At 39.2% G+C, this 22302-nt stretch overlaps 1 protein-coding gene across 3 annotated transcripts in view; it reads right to left on the bottom strand.

The window, feature by feature from the left end:
- Positions 1-2257: 2257 nt before the first annotated feature.
- The window catches only part of SATB2 (SATB homeobox 2), a 189280-nt gene continuing 169235 nt past the window's right edge, over positions 2258-22302 (bottom strand). For all 3 annotated transcript variants that reach the window (XM_047722385.1, XM_047722386.1, XM_047722384.1), the window contains one exon: positions 2258-5318. In XM_047722385.1, coding sequence (XP_047578341.1) covers positions 4857-5318 — 462 coding nt within the window. In that variant the 3' untranslated portion in view covers positions 2258-4856. The remainder of the gene's footprint in view (positions 5319-22302) is intronic.

Raw genomic sequence — 22302 nt, forward strand, 5'->3', positions numbered from 1 at the left:
TGGGCTGATCCTCAGATTTGGCCGGGGTATGAGCTCTGGGTACTGAAGAGAAGGTACAAGGTACAGGGAGTAACAGCAGAGCAAACGCGCCTTTCCCTTATCATCTTCCTTCCTATCAGTTACACTCAACATCTTTCCCTTTATCCTCTGTGGCAGAGGCTGTTAGGTGCCGAGCCAATACCCACATTGCTCCTTCTCTCTGGAGTTAATGCTGCAGCTAGAAACGCTTACAAGTCTCCCTTGCGTTCAGGTGTACAGCTTGAAGAAGCCTCCACAAAAGAAAAGGAGTATGGCGTTCTTTACTCCTCCTCCCATCTCAGTGTCTGGAAGGTGGGTGTGATGGTGAGAGCTCTAGCAGTCTTTTTGGACCATGAGAAAGAAGGAACGTGGGAACACCAGTAAAAGCGAAGCTGGGTGTGTGTGAGTCCCTGACAAACTTCACGAAATCACCCGACCTCAGCAATTGCTTTCTTATAAGAAACGTAAATTTTTACCTTGTCTGCATTATAATTACTTCGCCCCCTACTATATGCAGCCAATGCTAAGTGATCCACCTTTCAAGACCATCCCAGCTCACAAATAATTATCATTTCTTTCTCCAAATTCATAGCACATGTTTGTACCAGTCACCAAACAAATAAATCTCGGTCTGGAGACAACCACATGTATGACTAGTTCACTTTTCCTGGACTATATTAAACCTTTCCAATAAGTTATAAGTTCTCCTTGAAGGGAGAACATCAAGTCATATATTTTTCCCTTGTCACCTCAGTTCCTAGCAAATCATCTGACACAGAGGACATGTTTAATAAACGTTTACTGTCTCATTGTGCCATAATGGGCCTTTAGAAAAAAATGTAGGGACTTTTAAATCTTTGTTTAAATCTTTATAGAAAGGGAAACAACAGTGTAAAGGAAAAGATCTCCTCTAAGAAAAACTTTAAAAAGACAAAAACTCAACCAACGGAGTGATGGCTCTCAGATGTTACAGTAGAACTTAACACAGAGAGTCATGAAACCTCTCACTCCTTGGAAATGGAAGTTGCTCGCACAGAGACTGCCTTCTGGCAAAAGCCAATCCATCTGTGGGCAGAGCCTCGCACTCTTCACTTTGTGACCTGTGGTGAAGCAGGACCCATAAAAACACAACCTCGTGCATGTAGAAGTTATTTGTGCTAAAAGTCAGTTATCTTACACAAGTCTTTAACCCCAACGCAGAATTCATTTACATCTGCATAAATACTGTGTTTTGCTTTGTCTTGAGCCTCTAATTTTTCTTTAAAAACCTTCAGAACTCTGTGCTTTGAGGCCATCTGCTTTCCTGGAAATATCCAGGATTCACAAACTGTCCTTAAAACCTATCTACGTGGTCTGTGAGCTGTTAACTAAAAAAAAGGCAAGTGAAACTAAGGAAGAAAGGAAAGAAAAATCACATCTGTATGTCAAGCAAATGCAAAACACACACACACCCAGACACACACACAGACACACACACACACACACAAAGACAATTTACAATATCAAAAGAAAATAAAATCACTTTTTAATTGACTTTCTCTTTGCCAGTTCTGAAGCTAAGAAAACTTTAGTCTTTTGAGCAATTTTTTCCATTGTAAGCACTTTCTAAAAAATCATTTTCACACATTTCTCAGATACATCAATCCTTCCGGCATTCCTCTATGCACACATTATGGTACCCCAGCTCTAAATATAAAAGACTTTTATTATGTCCATTAACCATGGACATATGTGCTCCAAAAGTTTCCTGACACGCAGTCATTTGTGGGTTTTTAATTATAAACAGAAAATATTCACTAGAAAAATAAAGAAGCAAGCCCATAAATATATCTTTATACATTTGAATTTTGTTTGTATACGACAAAACGTTGGCGCAATGGCCTTCCTGGTTGCCAGCTCCGAATGTGAGCATGCGTGCATTTCCAAACACACAGGGATGCACACGCATTCACACGTACAATTAACTCCATGCCTCGTACAGGACGCAAACATCTGTAATTGTGGGTGCTGCTCCCTTATTTCTAAAATAAGGGAGCTGGCTCTTCCTGACACTCACCGGGTCTCAGTCCACATGAAAAATTAAATGGGAAAGAAAGCAATGCCCAGTAAAATACTTGACAAACGAAGTCATATTTATTGAATGCGTTTTATTTTAACAACCAAAAAATTCTAACAGCCTAACAATGCACATAAGTTAAAAATTAATTATCACTTAGTGATAACAAAGATAGTTGATTTACATGGAAAAAAGAACATTTACAATATGTTAATCCTTATTCACATTGTTGATACCGCAATAAAACACAATTTGTTTTTTTCATTTCACAAAAAAAAAAAAAAAAGGCGGGAAATTGTGCTTTGTCAAGAGGCACTACAAGAGAAAGTTTCTTCTTCCAAATAGATATTATATGACAGATATTGAATAAATAGACATATATGCATTGTAATTCGCAAAGATCTGGCAAGACCACAGGCTAAAATGCCCACAGATTCACTTAGAATCACTGCAAACTCGGCAGTGAAATTAAAAAATAAAAGGCAAGACTTAGCATTGAAAAATACCTAATAAATTTTTGGTTGAAGTGTAAAAGATACCAAATGCGGATGCCATCGATAGATGAACCACCTTGTAAGAGCTTGGCAAAATCAGTTTCCATTACGTGTACAGAGTGACCTTCAGCAACAGTGTAAGAAGACAATTTGGAAAGAGTAACTCGGAGATCAGCAAGCAGCAAGCGTGGACTTTCAGATTAAAGCTGCAGCATACTACAGAAGCAGAAGGACGGGCCCAGGCCTTAACTGCAAACCACCATCCTTTTGCAAAGGTACGTGACGCTCGCGTCAAGAGAATGTTTTGACATCGTTATCTGAAAAAGTACAGGAAAATGTCCCTTTCAAACCTCCAGAGGTTACTGAGCAGCTAGAATTAGCTTGTATTGCAACATGTCTTCTCCCTGTATAGTGTAAGTTCTGAGTTAATATCTACACATAGAGGTTTTTTTTTTAACTCCTACCTTTTATACCTTTCAAATATATAAATAGTATTAACAGTTATATTACAATGTTTGTGTAGTAAACAGAAAATAACTTTCAAAGTGATATTGCATGAGGTCTTTGACAAGGTTGCATGAGAGCACAACTCCAAAAAAATCCAACCAGGTGGGACTGTTTGATGGCCGCGCGAAGCAGGGATCGGGTCCCGAAGGTGAGGTCACCTCTTGCAATTACTCTAAGGAGAAGTGGGAAGTAATGCTAGTGATGCTTCTGAGAGGAAGCCACAGGAGGTCTGGAGACCCATAGTAGACTGCAGCTTTAATGCTCGTTCCGCTGCACAGCCAGTCGGTATTAGTTCTGCTTTACGTAAGGTCATCGCTATGTAGGTAACTGAGAAGATGTTTCCGTTTATGACGAGTAGGTGATTCCAACTGAAATCGCTTCGCTTACTCTACTGCCTGGAGCTGCACAATGATTCGAAAACGGGTTCTTGTTCAGGCTGCCATACCGGGGAAGGGAGGAGGCATGACAGCAGGGACCACAGACGTTTGGTGAAGTGGATGGAATGTGTACAAAGAAGAGGAAGCCCCAAGTGAAACAGAAATTAAGAAACATCTTTTGGGAGACGGAAGGATGGAGGTTTATGGGAGAGGGAACCCCTTTAAGTGGGCAGCGACTTCTTTTCTAACTTAACATTACATTGAACTATTTTCTATTTTTAAAAAAAAGAGAGAAAGAAAGAAAAAAAGAGAAAACAGCAACAACAAACAACTTTTAAATGAGCAGGCTTATTAATTTTAAAATCTGAAGCCACGAACAGGTAAATAAGTTTCACAATAAAACGTGGCTCGTACTATGAATTCCATACGTCCAACGTCAAAATGTCATTTTATCAAGACTGCACTTAAAGGACAAGTTTTCTCTGTACTGAATTACAGTTTTATTCATTTGGAATTCCACAGAAATGCATCTGTTCACTACAGGAATGACAAGTTGAATAACGGAACATATCGAGTCATTTTAAGTGTGCATTGTGTCTTAAGAGCAATTTGACTTGTATCATTTTAAGGTGCCCTGATTTCTTTTCCACTTTACTTTCTTCTTTCTTTTTGGCAGTGTTGATTTATTTTGTTAAATACATACCTCAAAAATTACCCATCAAGCTGCCAGATAGGAAGCCATAGAATTAAAAAAAAAAAAAAATCAGGGACGAACACAGAAAATAAATAGGAATTCAAAAATAGTCACCCCACCCTGAGAGCAGGCCGCAGTTTATCAAAAAGCCAAAGCGACTCACTGTGAAGTGTTTTTTTTTTTTTTTTTTTTTAAATACATAAACAAGTCTCTTCTTTAAGAACTCATTTCACAGTCTATTCTTTCGGATTGTAAAGTTCTCTGTCCCATGCAATTTAATATATATATGTAAATATATAGATATATACATATACATATACACACACACTTGTAGCTTCCTTCATTTATTTCGTAGATCTTTTCATCCTGGAACTTGCCTGATGTCTCTTCCCTAAGTGCAAGGATAATGAAGGCAGAGTCTCCTGTGATTATAATTATTATGATCCAGTCAATTGTAAAAGTGTAACACTTGAGTGTCTTTGCCAAGGCGATGTCTGATTCGGAAATACTGAACTTATTCAGTCTATAGGTGTATCCTGTGCAACGAAGAAATGTCAAAAAAGGTAAGAAAAACAAAACAGACAAAAAAAGGAGACAAAAATAAGATAAAATAAAGCAAAAAAAAAAAAAAAAGGAAGAAAATGCTTTTAAAGAAATTAAAACGGAAAATCCTTGGACCGACGTATTGCTTGGCCTGGTAGGAGTTCACATTATCTCTGGTCAATTTCAGCAGGCGCCGCCTTGCTCTTTTCGGCATTTTCCTCCTCGGCCTCCACTTTGTACATCTCCTCGGAGCCTTCCTCGCTGTCGTTCTCCTCGGACTCCGTCAGCAGCTCCTCGTCCTTATACTCGGCCACGTCCACCGCGGAGCCCAGGTGCTCCTTGAGCTTCCCGTGATGCTTCACGTGATACCGCTGGTTCTGGAAGAACTTGATGATGGTGTGTTTGGGGAGATCCAGCTGCGCAGAAAGCGTGTGGATAGCTTCCTGATCAGGGTACAGGCCCACATCATGAATAAAGCTTTGGAGGATCCCCAGGGCTTCCAGGGAGATCTTTGTGCGAGAACGGGGCTTTTTGGCACAACTGTCTTCCGTGGGAGGAGGTGGGGGAGGAGCTTCTTCTCTGGGCGGGGAGCTCTCCTTGGCCGGCTGAGACTGCTGTCTGTGCAGGACCTGATAATTAAAATTAAGAAAAAAAAAAAAATTGAACATTTGACTCAGGATTTCACCTTTCAAAAGCCATCATCCCTCTGAAGTGTGTGTGGCCTGTCTACCTTCTGAATGCAGTGCTGTAGTCATTTGTAAATTCAGGTCTCTGGCAAACTTGAAACAATTTCTGGAGATTCAGAATCTCATTTACAAAACAAGAGATTAATAACAGAAAGGTGTGCTGACATTTATATCCCGAGGCACAAAGAAGTTAAGTCATTTGTTGCCCCAGGTCATTTGCATTCAGTCTGGCTCCAGAGCCTTCCCCCCCAGTTAACCAGGGTGATCACACCACCTCTCTAAAGCCTGAGTGCAAAGAAATGGAACTCGGAGTGTAGACTCTACAATCAGACCTCACGGGTTCAAGTCCAGAATCTTCCACTTAATTGGGCGTCCCTGTACCAGGCACTAACATCTTTAAACCTCAATTTCATTATCTATAAAAGAAGGATAAGACACTGACTTCCTAGAGATGTTGTAAGAATTAAGTAACATAGTATATGCAATGAATAGTGCTTACCTTAAATCAGAGGTTGACAAACTTTCTCAGTAAAGGGCCATATAGTAAATATTGTAGGTTTTGCAGGGCCATACCATCTCTGTTGCAATGACTCAACTCTCTTTTTGTAATGTGAAAGCAGCCATAAGTAATATATAAGCAAATGAGAGTGGCTTTGTTCCAAAAAAACTTTATTTACAAAAACAGGTGGTAGATTGGATTTGGCCATGGGCCATAGTTTATCCACCTCAAGCTTAGGGCTAACATCCAAGAAATGATAGTAATTATTACCATCAGCCTCATAATTACCCTTAAGAGTGGAACAGAGAATTAGTTGGTATTTCAGTCAGAAAATCAATAATTCATAAAATTAGGAAGAACTTTTATTTTCTTTCAGCCCTGATATTGATCCTTAAATAATGTTTTTTAAAAATACGAAGATTTCCAAATTAACTTAAAGATATAACATTTTTCTTAAATGAAGAATTTTAAATGGCTATTTTAAACTCACATAGGTGGACCTCAATATCACCACAAACTATTAATATTCTGTTTTGCACACACTCCCTAATTTGTTTTTTAATCCTTAATTGTTCAGGTTTTCTAGTTGTTGTAATTAACTTAAATTTCTTTTTTAGCCCTACATATTCCCCACTTACTAAAAAAGGAAAACTAAACAAAACAGAAAAAGCCTCTAGTGTTTAAATAAATTTCTAGACCCAAGACAGAGCTGCTCTTGCCCATGGCACCGTATCAGCAGACTGAACTTTCCAGTTCCTGTAATCGCGCCCCTTGACCAGAAGCACAGGACTTCTTGTCGGCCAATCCCCAAACACCAAGCCAACTCAGGGCTCCTCACCTTCTTGTTCTTTGACCTTTCTAAATAAGGTCAGGTATGCAACCCTGGCCACCCGTGCCCTGTTTGTGTTGCCACTTGTAATGATCCATAAAACCTGATCTTGCCCCAAGTTCAGGCACGGTGTTCCACTGTTTGTGAGGTGCCACAATTCTTCCCAATCCCGGACTGTCTTCCTTGAATAAAGGACACCAAACCTGTAACTGAACTGTTTCTGTTTTTGTCAGGTGACCCTAGTTGGGCAAGCTTATTCTTGGTCTTCATTAACTGCTTCTTCAACATCGTCTCTCTGCAGGAAGTAATTTCCCATTTTAATATTTATTTAAGAACCTCTTCAATTTGACCAAAGAGAGAAAGCTCTATGGAGGAGACTGTCCTAACAGCTTGCTCCTGCTCCCGTCATGGGCCTACGTGAGCTGGTCTTCATGGTGAGGAGAGAGGACTGCTGGATCTTGGAAAGGAGCCTCAGCCACTAGTCACATTTTACAAAACCAGCAGCAATAGTACATAATTAAAAGGTTTCTGGGATGGTCCGTAGTAAATAGTATTATGTCAGCTCCAAAGACAAGGACCACATTTCCTATTCTCAAATCAGTGCCTAACTTTCTGGGTCCTCCCAGAGCCTTTAAGCATAGTTGAGTTCACATTTTAAAAAACCTACATTTCTCTTTTTACCATTCTCTCCTATTTTATGCAGTCTCTTTCATGTTAGAGCAACAAAGCACACATTTTCCAGAGTCCAGGGGGAAATCGGTCCCATCGGTACAGAAGAAAACACATCTATTTACATTAAAGAGTCAATGGTATGTCACCATCCATCCCCATCCCTGTTACGACCACGGCCACACGCTACCCACAAGAACCATTTTCTCTTTTTGGCTATGAAATAGCAACATCAAAGCAAGCATCTAAGAAAAAAAAATTCCACCACCTCTTCCAGTCTCAGGGACCATCTGATGAGAATACAATTCCTTACCAATGTGAAAACGTCAGTCTGTTATATGGAATTTAGAAAATATTAGGGCACATGAGATTGTTACCTAAATAAGGTAAGGACAAGCAGAAGAAGACGAAACTTTTCAAACAATAATTAGCAATCACATAACAATCAAAATAATAATAAAAAGAATAATCAAATGCGAATAAGAATATCCATCACAATGAGCTGATGGCGGTGACAGAAAGAAATCTGAAACACAGGACCATCAAACAGTGGCACTAAAGGTCCATATACTGTTGACCAATTAAAATGAATGTTCTTGGCATTTGCTTTACTAATTTCAACTAAGAGTAAATTCATGTGGTCTGCTGTGGTAAGCTGACATCAGCAAAAATCTGAGAGCTCTGTTACTTCAACATCCTAATTATAGCCGGAAGGGAATGTAGAGTTGTGCTATGGGCCTGTTCAGGGCACTTTGATGGCAGAAGATATTTGCTCTGAGGTCATAATCTGGGAAGCCTGACCATTGTAATAAATGGATCCCTATGTCAACAGGTGAGGATTTTGTTTTTTTGGTGAGAAAGAGAAAGAGAGAGAGGCACTGAAATTATATATGAAATATGTACTCAAAGAACCTATATACTCAAGCACGAGTACCTCCTATTAGGGCAATTGCGTTAATTGGAAAACAAAAGAGAATTAAAATGCCCCATTTTCTAAATTATGCTTGCCTTCTGTAGTAAAAGTCAGCATAATGGTTCCATTTAGTTAAATAATTAGATTGGTTCTTTAGGGGTTTTCCATTTTGCACTGGTTAGATTTAAAGAGATTTTCCAAAACTAGACTTTGAAGTTACTATAATCTTTCTGCATGATCGGGTTCGTTCTTCTCCTAGGTCCAACCAACTGGCCGCCTTCACCTCTCCTTTCACAGACTCTTGCATTGCTAACACATGGAAGCAGAGAAGCCACACATGAAACAGCAGGGCAACAACGGTAAGAATGGCCACTTACCGGACGCTTCTGCTGGGCCAGGCATGGCCACTTACCGGACGCTTCTGCTGGGCCAGGCATGGCCACTTACCGGACGCTTATGCTGGGCCAGGCATGGCCACTTACCGGACGCTTATGCTGGGCCAGGCAGCACTAACAACTTTACCCAGACTGGTTTACTCAATCCTCACGGTTCCTCAGTAAGGTGGTATCTGGATCAAGAATACTCTGGAGGGTGCCTGGGTGGCTCAGTTGGCTAAACGTCTGCCCTCCACTCAGGTCATGATCCCAGAGTCCTGGCATTGCGTCCCGCATCAGGCTCCCTGCTTGGCATGGAGTCTGCTTGTTCCTCTCCCTCTGCCCTTCCCCCTGCTCATGCGCTCTCTCAAATAAATAAACAAAATCTTTAACAAAAAAAAAAAAAAGAGAGAGAGAGAGAGAGAAAGAGAACCTGGAAATAGGCAGCACCTCAAGAAAACCCTTTACATTGGAAATTATAAACACGGTGACCTGTCAGTGTGAGAAAGTGGGTTTCCGAGGGACAACAGTAACATCACCGCCCATCACAGAAGAGGAGATGGTTCTTGTAGAACCAACAGCGACAGAAACGATATACAAAGAGAAATGTTTTATTTCTGGTCAGACGATATTGTACAGTGAGTTGGGTGGCATGACAATATTTACAGGAAGAAGCGTAAGTGACATTTTGAGCATCTTTAAGCAGATAAGTAGAGCGCCGTCAAAAGCCAGAACGACAAAACGAGCAGCTCTAAAGTGAAACTGCCTTACAAGTTCGCAAAAGGGCCTGCCTGAGTTTTCTCAGTCACACGGCCACACTGGCTGTCATTCCCTTTCAACTACAATAGGCGTTTAAGACCTGAGACCGAAAGATGCCCTAGGTTCTGTTCCAGCTAGCTTCATTCCAAGGTCTTTTCTTTTTTTCTTTTTTAAGATTATATTTTTTTATTTGAGAGAGAGTGAAAGCAACAGAGATCCCAGAGGGAGGGGAGAAGCAAACCTGCCGCTGAAGGGAGAGCTCAATGCAGGGCTCCCTCCCAGGACCCTGAGATCATGACCTGAACCAAAGGCAGACACTTAACCGACTGAGCCACCCAGGCAGAAAGTTGTTTATCGTGTGCTGACAATTTTTAAGAAAGAAAGAAAAAAAACAAAACAAAAGGAAAAAAAATCACTACATAGATTTTCTCACTAACCAACTGCAGTGGCTTTTTATTATGACAATCAAGGAATTATAGAGTAAAGCCTAATGCTTACAAAACCATCTTTCTGAGAAAGGACGATCAATGCAACCCCATCTTAAAATCCTCCCATCTAAATGGCAGGAACTTTTCTTCATTTTCTTATATCTTGAATAAATAATGTCAACTCTTCTAGCCTCCTCTTCATAGGACAAGTTTCTGAACTCCCATTTAACTGAATTCTAGTTTTTCTGTTTGAATTTCTCAGAGATGCTCAAATTTCCTTGTTGGTTCACTAGATGAATCAAGTCTGCTTCCTGTCCCCACCACACTCCCTGAGTAACTTAAGTGAGAGGCCAGGCCATTGATTCCTGCTGGATGGGCCAAGAGGTCATCCTGTTCTTCAGCTCATGTGATAATTCAGGCATCTATTTTCTGGCTGATTTTTTTTTTTTTCTTTAAACCACAAAATTTACTTCAACCAAGACAGAGAATGACCTGCCAAATGAATCGAGATATATGTTCTTTTCTAATGAGTTCTTTCTTCACACAACTAGATTTACTGTTTTCTGGGACTTTTCTTGAAGTTAAGGTTGTGAATGGAGCATCTTCCCAGATATTGAAGTAAAAGAAACTGCCCAAGTCCACAAACTTTCCAGATTCATCCTTTTCCCTCTTTTTTCAAAACGGGCCCAGTAGTTGACCCTTTCTATTCCTAATGCCCACCATCTCTCTTCACATGATTTCCCCAAATGATGGAATATATCCTTCTGTAAAGATAGCCATCCATCCCTTCACTTTTGACCTTTGCAAATAAGCCTGATCATTCATTCTAGCTCTATTTTGGTATAGATTTTTCTTCCATCACAACTGAACTTAAATTAGTTAACAATTCATCTCTGGTAATTTCTACAGAGAGTTCTATTTCATAGCTTCTCTTGTCAATTTTTCAATATGACAATCAGTGTTCATAGCATGGGAATAGCTGAGGATCTTTGAGAATAACAGCAGTGGTAGGAGCAGTAGAAGCAGTAATAGATGGTAGCATTCATGTGAAGTTCATGAGCTGAACACTGGCCTAAATGCTAAAAATACATTAGTTTTACCTAATTTTATTTATTTTCACAGTAATCCTGCAGGCAGATTATTTTTGCCCTTCTTTTATGATGAGAAAACTGGAGTTCAGAGAGGGTAGAGGTAATCTGTATTAGGCCATATAGCTTAAAAGTAGAACTGGTTTCCAAAACATGTCTGTCTGATTTGAAATCCCATTCCCTTGAGCATTCACGTTCCCCTGCCTTCTGTTAGCAAGATTACATAAGAAAATTGAACAAACTCTCTAGACTTTGAGATGACAGACATAAATTAAATACCAAGTAGTAATAAATACTATAAGCAAAAAATTGAGTAATGCAAAAGGAGGAGAACTGGGGAGAGGGAAAGTCACTTTAGATACGGTGACTCAAGGAAGGCTCCTTAAGGAGGCTGCACGTGAGCAAAGGTCTGAAGGAAGCCAGGCAAGCCATGAAGAAGAACATTCCAGGCAAAGGAAACCGTAGCATGATAGGGAGGAATATATTCGATATATTTGAAAAACATCAAGGAAGGTGGCACATTGAGGTGCAACAGCCACTAGGCACGTGGGGCTACTTGTATTTTGTTAAATTAATTAAAACTAGAAGCAAAACAAGGCTTAGTTCCTCAGTGGTATGAGCCACATTTCACGTGCTCGATTGCCACATTGCACAATACCATATGGGACAGCACATTTTCACCATCACAGGAAGTAGTGGTGAACAGCCCCTATGCCAGAGAAAAATGATGAAGGAGGTCGCCAGGGCCAGACCCTGGCATTCTACTGTTAAGGTGATGGAAAGCCTTCAATGAACTGCAATCATATTCTGATTTACCCAGAAATGTAGTAGGGCTTGAAACCGCCACTATTGCTAAACAGAAGAAAGATGTTCATATAGCCACATACTAAGTAAGAAAAACTCAATATTTATCACTGGATTTTCAAAGACCGTCCCGAATAGCAACACTATTATAACAACAACCAGTGCAAAAGAATGCACTTATACTTCTATCCTCAAGAGAACAGTTAATTTACATTTAACTGATGGCTGCCTTCTTCATCAGACGTGCTTATCATGTCTGAAAGGAAATATGTTGAAGACAATGAACCCTAGTTAAAGGAGTAAAAAAAAAAGTGTCAGTTTATCAAATATTTATGGAGTTTCTATTATAACTGGACCTATTAATTTACAAAGCTTTCTAATAAGTAGTCCTATCACCAACAATTAAATGTTGATGAATAAGTTATGGATAGGACATCAACAAATAGAAAGTTAAAAGTCTAATAAATTCCTTATTTACTTGCTGAAATCTCTTTGGGCCGAAATATGATATTTACATATATAAAAGGACATAACAATAGTGACAAAGAAATAAGAGTTGTAAATATATTCAAAAGACGCATCAACTTCACAATAAAACCCCAAACTTCCTTGCCCAGTGACAAAGCACAGCCATAATATGGGCCCATGCTGTTTCTCTGCCTTCAAAACTGGACATTTTTTGAAAACACAAGGACAAAATGGTACCATGACAAAAGTCGACTAAGAAAGATAAAGCAGCTCTTCTTAAACCTCTCAGTGTTCAAATAGATTTTGAAGGCCTCAATGAAAACCAGCTGGGAGCCATGTGTAAAGTATAATGGTTTTTGCCTGCAGGGAAGGAAGCGAGATCTTGAATGATTAAGTTCAGGAAAGTATATAATTCACTGTATCATTATGGGGTGAACTGGATTACTTATAATAAGCCAAGACTTTGTGGTCTTTTTTATATAGAGAAAATGAGAAATTATTAGAAAGGTGACTGTAGAGGGTGCCTGATCCAGTAATAGGTTAAAACAACAGTTTTCCCAGGTGGACGCATCCACATCTCTGTGACAAGCCTAACCCAGAGGACGGAGCTTCACCCAGAGCTTCGGGTCCTGAACCAGTGCCGCTCACCAGCCAGCGATGAGAACAGCGATGACCTTTGTCTGCCTTCATTTTGCATTAATACTGGAATTATTTTTACTTGTTTAATTTACCTCATCTACAACAACAGAATGTAAAAGAGTTGATCCACAAAAGAAAAGCATTCTTCCGCTAAGAGTCCTGAGAAAATATATTTAACAGGCAATGAGAATGATTGGTTGGAACAACTGAAGAGCCCCTGTGTATAATTCAGTTAGAATTTGTTAAATAAATAAATGAGTGAATGGTGCCATTTTAAAATACATTATATATAAAATATCATGTAACTGAGATATTTAGGTTTTAGCAATCTAGCTCTACCCCCAATATTCTGTTTTCCACCAAATCAGCATTTAAGACAATTAATTTGGGCTCAAAATTCAGTGGGAAGAACTTCACATTAATGGTTGCTAATTAATATAAATATTAAGGTAACCATTATATATCGATCTCACTGGACTGCGAGCTCCATATTGGCACACCATATGTCTGGCACACAGTGAGTGGTCAGTACGTCTTTGTTCTGCTCTACTGGTTTAATTCCATATTCTTTCTTCTTTATTTTCAGTCCAGTTATTATGCTTGTTTTGCATAACTTGTTATTATTACATTTTAGCGAAACTATGTTTAAAAAGTAAATAAACTGTCACTCATAGGAATGTATATCTACTGGATATCTGAAAGCAAATATGATTTTTTTAATCATTTATTTTTAAAAAACTAAAGGGCACAGTATAACCCATATATTAATGGCATGGCATGTAAGCTATGAGGAGTTTTGGGGTCACAGAATTTTGGCTTCGAGTCTAGTCCCCACCCTGAAAAGCACATCTGCTTACTAGCCTTGCAAGCCACAGAGCTTGTTAATCCGTAAAATCTTCCTTCCAGTGTGATGAGGATTCCATGAGATAATGCATGCTAAGTACTTAGGAGAGTTCTCCTCATAAGCAAGACTTCTGTAAGTAATAACTACCATGAAAAAACGCGAGGAGGATTTAAGAATTGGCAGTATAATGCCTCATGTATTTTTCTATCAGTTAGGCTTATTACAAAAATTAGCAACAAATTCAGAGATCTGTTTTTCTTTTCTACTCCAAAGAGGGGAGGTCTACCAGTAAGTTTCCCTATTCCTTCCACTCATACGCTACATACATCTTTGTTCTTTAACATGGCCCCTAACACAGAGAAGTTGCCTTTTAAGCATCTGTCACATGGAATTATATCTCATAGTCATAGACCCGTTCAAGGTGACACCTTCTATATGCACAGCCTGGGATCCTTTTAGGAACACATACTTTATCAGTGGTTCTCGAAATGTGGTCCATGGAGCCCCGTGGAAACCCTGATTCCCTGTCAAGAGCTCCAGAACATCAAAACTATTTTCATGGCAAAACTAAGACAGTATTTGCCTTTTGGGCCATGCTGAAATGTAGACCAATGGCACAAAAGCAACGGTGGGAAAACCGCTGGCCTGTGAAAATAAATGAAGTCAGTGGCACCAAACCGCGCTGGTAGCTGTACTCTTCATGGCCACGTGCGCCCAGAAAAAATGCCACTTTCATTCAAGACTGTCCTTGACGATGCAGTAATAGATGATTAATTATATTAAACTCAACCCTTGAGTATACCTCTTTTTAAAAGTCTGTGAGGAAATGGGAAGTGCACATAAAGCTCTTGCATGGAATGCTGCGGGAGGATGGCGGTCCTGAGACGCATGCTTCTGTGATTATCTGATTTGCAAGCTGATCTAGCCACCTTCGTCATGGAATCTCATTTTTACTTGAAAGAACAACTAACAGACAAACAAATTATGGTTATTCAGACTTAGGTATCTGACAGACATTTTCTTAAAAATGAAGTGAGTCTGCCACTTCGAAGAAAATAATCGGAGAGTATTTTTGCCAATGATAAAATTTGACCCTCCCAGTGAAAAATTAAAATTTTGGAAAACATGGAGCTGCTGCTATGTGCTTAACAGCTCCCCAATACTTAAAAGACTCTCCTGATGATACTGGTGGTTAATTTAACAAAGAATTTTATTTTTTTTATCTTTTAAATTTTTTATTTATATTTTAAGATTTTATTCATTTATTTGACAGAGAGAGAGAGAGAGAGAGAGAGCACCAGCAGGGGAGCAGCAGGCAGAAGGAGAGGGAGAAGCAGGCTCCCCACTAAGCAGGGAGCCTGATGTGGGTCTCAAACCCAGGACCCTGGGATCATGACCAGGTGCCCCCAAATTTTTAAATATGTCATACAATGGGGGTGCCTGGGTGGCTCAGTCGTTGAGGGTCGACTCTTGATTTTGGCTCGGGTCAAGATCTAAGGGTCCTGAGACTGAGTCCTGTGTCAGGCTCTGTACTCAATGGGGAGTCTGCTTGAGATTCTCTCTCCCTCCCCCGCTCTGCCCTTCCCCCTGCTTGTACCCGCTCTCAAATAAATAAATCTTTAAAATAATAAATGAATGAATGAATGAATGAAGTCATACAATGAAATGTGTTAGCATTTGGAAGATCCACATCACTCAGTAAATCAATATTTTCCAAATGACCAATGCATGTTATTACAAAATTATGTGTAGATAAAAGATCCATTCAAAGTGCAAGGCAGTGCAGCGTTGGTGGTATAGTGGTGAGCATAGCTGCCTTCCAAAGTGCAAGGCAGACCAATGAATTATAAAGCATGCAAGTTTATCAGTACCACTTTGATTCCACTTTGCAACTAACTTTTACGAAACTACTATTTGCAAGGTTCTTCTGTAGTAATAAAGAAAAATATCACAATTACCTGGAAAGGCTATTAAAATATTCCTCCCTTTCCTAATCACTTGTCTGTGTGAGGCTTGAATTTCTTTTACTCCAACCAAAGCCACATATTGTATCAGATTAAATGCAGAAGTGATTATGAGAATCTAGTTCTCATCCATTAAGCCAAATATTTAAAATATTTGCAAAAATATATATATATAAAAATGGTAACTCTTCTCATTTTTTTTGTTTTCGAAACAGTTATTTTTCATAAAGATATAACATTTACATATGTTATTTGCAATTATTTTTAAAATTAATAAACACTTAAAACATTCTCAGAATTAATTTTAAATGTGGCCAATATTGATAGATACATTATTACTGGAGTCCTCAATAGTAAGACTGAAAGGGGATAGTGAGACCAAAAAGTTTGAAAACTCTCCACTACATGAATTATGCTCAATAGATAACTCTGTCTTTCTCCTAATGAAAACAAAACATTTAGTAGAAAATGCAGAATGCCCCTTTAGTTAAAAACATCCTTACTTGTGCCAAGTCACCAGGGAAGGTCTTGGAGAATGAGCATACGAAAAATTGTACGTGCATTATGATTGGTCTCTTGAATTTTCGCAGGCAAAACTTCTCCTAGATAAACAACTCAGCACTATTTCTAACTTCAAATGATGTTACTTGAGTTGACTCTTAACAGATGTAATTTCACATCCTAACTCTATTATAAGACTTATTAAAAACCATGGTTTAGTTTTGTTGCTTTTTTTGGATTATACAGTATCCTAAGGTCAAAACTCAGGAAATCTGTTATTAAAAAAAACAAAAAAACAAAACAAAAAAAACAACCAAAAACAAACAAACAAAAAAAACATAAGTATCCATGAAGCAATGACAAATTGCACTCTACAGGTGTTAGATTACATTTTGACTCCAGGCAGTTTTAATATAAGTTGGTCTCCTTTTACAATTGCTCTTAGCACATACAGTTCTAGGAAGGGGATTTAAAAGAAAGAAAAAAGAAAGAGAGAGAGAATAAGAAAAAAATTAAAAAAGAGTAGTGCTCAATAAAAGAAGAGCATGTCAGGAGAAATCAATACAAACAAGCAAAATGGTAGGAAGTCTGACATGGAAATATGTGTTCAATTTCATCCAGCCTTCGTCTGAGTTTCCTTTAATATTGTAACCAAGATGGTATTGGAACATCGTGTATGTTTTTAATGCAGTTTAATAATTGTTTCTCAAAATAAACACTTTGGTCAAAGATAAAAGCATAAAAACACTGTGACACAATAATCTGTTAAAATAAACTTAGGGGATGGAGGAAGCATAGTTCTTAAAACAGCCTTTGGCTTATATCATTTCCTCTTTGGTAACAAATTGAGAACAACTATACCAACAACTTTGCTATGGTGTGGAGGGCAAAAAAAGAATGTTGTGGTCATTAATCCGACTATTGGGTGTGGCAAGAATGGGCAAACACTGCAGACGGCGGAGGTGGCTGGGTGAGCTGCTTTTCCGATATAAGGAGGAGGTGGCTGGGTGAGCTGCTTTTCCGATATAAGGAGGAGGTGGCTGGGTGAGCTGCTTTTCCGATATAAGGAGGAGGTGGCTGGGTGAGCTGCTTTTCCGATATAAGGAGGTGAGCGGACCAATGGGAAATTAAGCAGTCTCACGATGACTGTATCTCATTCAAACAGGTACCATGCCACATTAAACAAACAAACAAACAAACAAACAAACAAAACAAAATAAAACAAAATCGCTCCTGGCAGAATCCAAGAAAGACAAAACATGGACATATCTTGAACCTAATGGCAATTATACCTTTCCCTCCATCAGCATCATCTGTTAAATTAATTTATTTGACCATCGAGGGCCTAACATGACCAAACCCATTCCACAAATGTGACAGACCTAATCCATGAGAGAATCCAGGAAGAATAAACTCGTCAGGATGGTCCAGGCCACGACCATGTGTCCTTCTGCCTGGGAAACCATCTCCCAGCCCACCCACCCCAATCTCATTTGCCTGACCCCCATAAGCATTCATTTCTTCCCTGTTCCCATACACCTCCACTGCCTTTCCCAATGTCTTCTCAAATCACAAAGTTGAGCTGAAAAATTCACGGAGTAAGGCCCAGATTCAAGGTACAGGTATTATCTAAATGTCTTTAGAGACCCTATATTTGAGTTAAAGTGAGATAAGAGTAAGACAGACATGACCAGATCCGGGATTCTGATTTTTAAATGAACACACGATTTGTCTCATTGGTATAATCAAGAAAAGAATGGCTTTTTCACCAGCATGAATGAAAGAAAAGCTCTGAAGTCACCTGGAAGACACCAGGGTAACTAAATGAAAAGGGTAAAAGGTTAGGATGCCTTGCGTACCAGGAATTCATAATGGTATTAAAAGAACCAACCAAGCTTAAAAGAAAAGAATACAGCAACTACTTCTGATAAATAAATATCATCTAATAGGTTTTACCAGGGCAGAGTTTTGATTCCTTTTAAGTGAAAACATGTTAAGTTAAATGGAAGCAGAGAACAGATACATTTTGTAAGAACAGACATCATGTAGTCAGCCAAGAGCTGTCAATGAAGACTTCCGTCATGATTCCTAAGGTAAAGCTCAAGAGTGGTTCAAGCTGCTTCTACAGCAGTGAAATAAACCCTTACTCTCCCCGATTTACACACAGATTGTCTAATGTGCCTTGGTAGTCCTATGTCAAAGTTCTCTAGTTATTTAAATCCTATAATTAGGGTATCATCAAAGCGCTTCCTACCCTTTGGACTTCTTGTTTCTTAAAAACAATAACAAACTAGTCTCACAATGCCAAAGGCCACCAGTGCATTTATTTGTCAGAGGAGGAAGTGAATGTATGAGATTGAGCTCTGACCCCCAAATCATACACCCGAGACTAACATGTAACAAACATGCTTACTGCTGTTTAGCTGGTAAATGGAGAAAAATACAAAAATATGTTGTGTTTAAATGTAAGTTTTAACACAAATTCATGTTCATGTGAATGAACATCTAATTAAAATATAAAAATGACACTAAGAATGACAGAGGATGCTATTCAATGTTTCAAGTGAGGAGATGAAAGTGAAGACAAAGAAGTTAGGAAAGATTAGAATACATTATGGAGAAGTTCCTCTCCTAAATGTTAATTCTGAGTAGGTTATAAAGGGATTTTTCCTTTTTCTATCTTCGTGTACCATTTTTAAAAAGCATATACCCAATCTAGTCAAAAATTGCTGGTATAAAAAAGAGATACTCTTCCTGATAAAGTTCACCCAAGACTCAGTTTAAGATTAAAAAAAAAAAAAAAATCCCCATAATTGTGATGGCATTTATGTGTTAACACAACTAGTGACACTGCAGTTATGTTGTTTTCCAAGTTCCTTAAAGAAGTGGGTTTAAATTACTAATGGAGAAAGGGGGTATGGATTACATTCTCTACTTGGGGGGAGAACGAAGAGAGAAGGTAACCCATGTGCTTGAGGCCTGACATGGGCTATTCAGAATCCCAGGATAGGCCACATTTTCTGTATAATTTTTACAGTTGGGGCACTCAGAAGTCAGAACAATCTGACAGTTATGGTTAGTGAAAATATTAGATGTTCGCCAATAAAATACTACCTCAGCATATTTTTCGCTTTCTGGACGTAACCACTTAATAACAGGACTTGAGAAAACTGTACTCTGAGAATCAAACACATAAAAGTACAAATATTCCTTTTATAGAAAGCAAATCTTAAGCAGTGCATTATAATCAACTATTCTGGTAAAAGACAAAATATCTAGGATTACCACACCACTGACATATTATGGTTTATTATACCCTGAAGTCCAAACTGGGTAAACAAAGTCAAATGATCAAAGAGGGGTTTTCTCCTCAGACTGTGAGGTAGAGGCCACTGATCTCTAGGGAAGATTCCTTGTGGTTTACCAATGAAAAGGTGTCAAGTGAGAGCATATCGAACATAACCGTTACTTTTCAACTTCATTTAATTTCATCAGAGACTGGCTTGCCTTGGTATCATTTTCTTTCAAAAGAAGGAGAATATGGAAAAATTTAATGATGTGAGGTAAAACTCCCCAAAGATTAATTCTAGAGTACCCTTTTAAACCCTAAACCACTTCTGGTTCATTATGAGGACACAGGTTTTCCATCCTCCACATTAATGACCTTACTAACTGAAGCCAGGTATGGGGAAACCTTAGCTTCTGAACTCTGCAGTAAGTACACAGGGTGAGAGCTGGAAAGCCAATGGGACCAGGCTCACTTATTTAGACAGTGCTTTCCTCAAGAAAACAAATCTGCTCCCTGAGTACCAAGGATGGTCACTGGGAAGAGAAAACTCAGTTCCTAATTCCCTGGGCTGAGGTAACTAGATTGGCAACTCCTTTCCCCTCAAGAAAGATTCCAGTCTCCAAGCTGCGAATGAACCGTTCTATTTCCGGGAGGCCAGTCATGCGACATCCTTATCTACCCAGAGTCACAAAGCAAGTCCAGTTTTGTCTCTGTGCCACATCGCCCTGGCTTTTCTAAACATATTTTTCTTGGATTAATTTTCCCTTCTCCCTATATACCCCATTACTGTTATTCTGTTCGTGATAATCTCTCTTGTCTGAATTACCACAACTTCCTCCCAACAGGTCTTCTGCCATGGCCAACAGAGCATCTTGCCAAAGGCCTTCAGTGGCCTTAAGATGGGTCAAGGCCTCTCTCACACCCAAGAAGGCCCTGAGACCTACTCTAGCTTCTGTCCCTGTCCTTGTTCTCCAACCGCTGCCTTCTGGGCAGTGCTCTAGAGCTGGAGCCCTACCCTCATGCTGTTTTGTCCCTCTGACCTCTGTGCCCTCACTTCTGCTGTCTCCTTGACCCAGGAAGCTCCTCTACTGAGGAATTCTGCAAGGGACCCTGAGCAGCACGGCTTCCTGGAAGTCTTCCGGGTTCTCCTACTCACCAGGTTGTGGGCAAACATGTCCTTCATTTGTGTTTCTCTGTGTCTGCACTTACATCCTGTACAGCAGTTGCCTGTCCTTGTACCTGTTTCTCCATGAATCCGTGTGCTTCTTAGGGGTAGTTTCTGTGCTACATTCATCTCCACACAGCACAGGGTTCAGGCACTATGTTTTGAGGGAGCAGTTTATCCTAAAATTTCCAGAATTCTTCTGTATTGGTAGTAGCCATATGCTACAAACCCAAAGACTTCTTTAACATTTAGAACACATCTAATAGCTCTAAGGGGAAAAGTGTCAAGTTCATGTAGGTGCTCCCTACAAAATACACTTGTTACTGAACAGAGTTGAATTATAACAGTTTGTAGTAACACGTTAAATTCACGCATACACTTTGCTAACAATACCATACAGGGACTCACACAGTTCTTTAATTCCCCCCAAATCCTCCGACGTTCAGAGATATACCATTAGGGGGTTACTGTTCTCAGGGATAAAAACTGACACATTCATCAGTTTGCTTCACTCTCGCCGTCCCCAGTTGGTAGAAATATTTCTACCCTCAACAGAGCTCAAAAGGCCTACAGCAGTTTCTAGGACAAAAAAAAAGTTGCTGCAGGCAAAATAGAAAAACAGCAAATAACAATGACAGAATCCACATAAGACAAAGAAAGGGACCCTTTAAAAAAAGAATATACAAAAACTAGATACATTTGCTTCAAAATAGATCACCTGTATCACAAGAAAAGCCTGAGACAAAATGGCTCCCAACTGAGTGAAATGTGAAAGACTGTGGTCTTTCTACAAAATGCTATCTACAAAGCACTATAGGTCTTTTCTAAAACAAATATTAAACACCAAAATTGTTTCTCTTTGGAGTATAATAAATGACATTAACCCACGCGTGCAGAACCCTCCTAAAAAAGAAAAGTAACAAAATTAATTCAAAGTCTTTCTTTTTTGTCCCCACTTTGATTCAATCTCAGTAGTTCCAACACCACACAATCCAAAAGAATGCAAAATGGTTTAAAGTTAAGGCCGGGAATTGCCTTTGCTATTTCCTGCCTGCATTGATAGCTCATTTAGACTTGGTTAAAATTTGTTTTTAAAAATATTCAACTAGGGACACCTGAGTGGCTCAGTTGGTTAAGCCACTGCCTTCGGCTCAGGTCATGATCCTGGAGTCCCAGGATCGAGTCCCACATTGGGCTCCCAGTTCCGCGGGGAGTCTGCTTCTCCCTCTGACCTTCTCCCCTCTCATGCTCTCTCTCACTCTCTCAAATAAATAAATAAAATCTTAAAAAAAAAAAAAGATTAAGAATATTCAAGTAAAACTAAATAAATCATGGAAATATAGAAAATCTAGAAGCTAAATATAAGCCATCGCACTGACACTTAAGGAGACCAACGAGCATGTGGCATTAGAGAACGTTTGTGTTGTCAGGTATAGCGTGTGCGTGTGTTTGTGTGTGTGTGTGTGTGTGTGTGTAAGGTATTATAGGACCTCCCCTACTGAAAGTATCGCTGTTAGCTTTGTCAGGCTCTCTGTTGGAACTGTAATGCCAAACTGAACAAAAAAATTGTATGAAAATTCTATTATCATATTAAAACACTTGATCATGTGTTCCCTCAAGATTCCCAAATTTCTATTTCTGAGAAGAGAACAGATTTAATGAGGTATTTTCAAAGTGGAGCTGGTAAAGGGAAT

The sequence above is a fragment of the Lutra lutra genome, chromosome 3 (genome assembly GCF_902655055.1).
Source record: "Lutra lutra chromosome 3, mLutLut1.2, whole genome shotgun sequence".
Taxonomy (NCBI): Eukaryota; Metazoa; Chordata; class Mammalia; order Carnivora; family Mustelidae; genus Lutra; species Lutra lutra.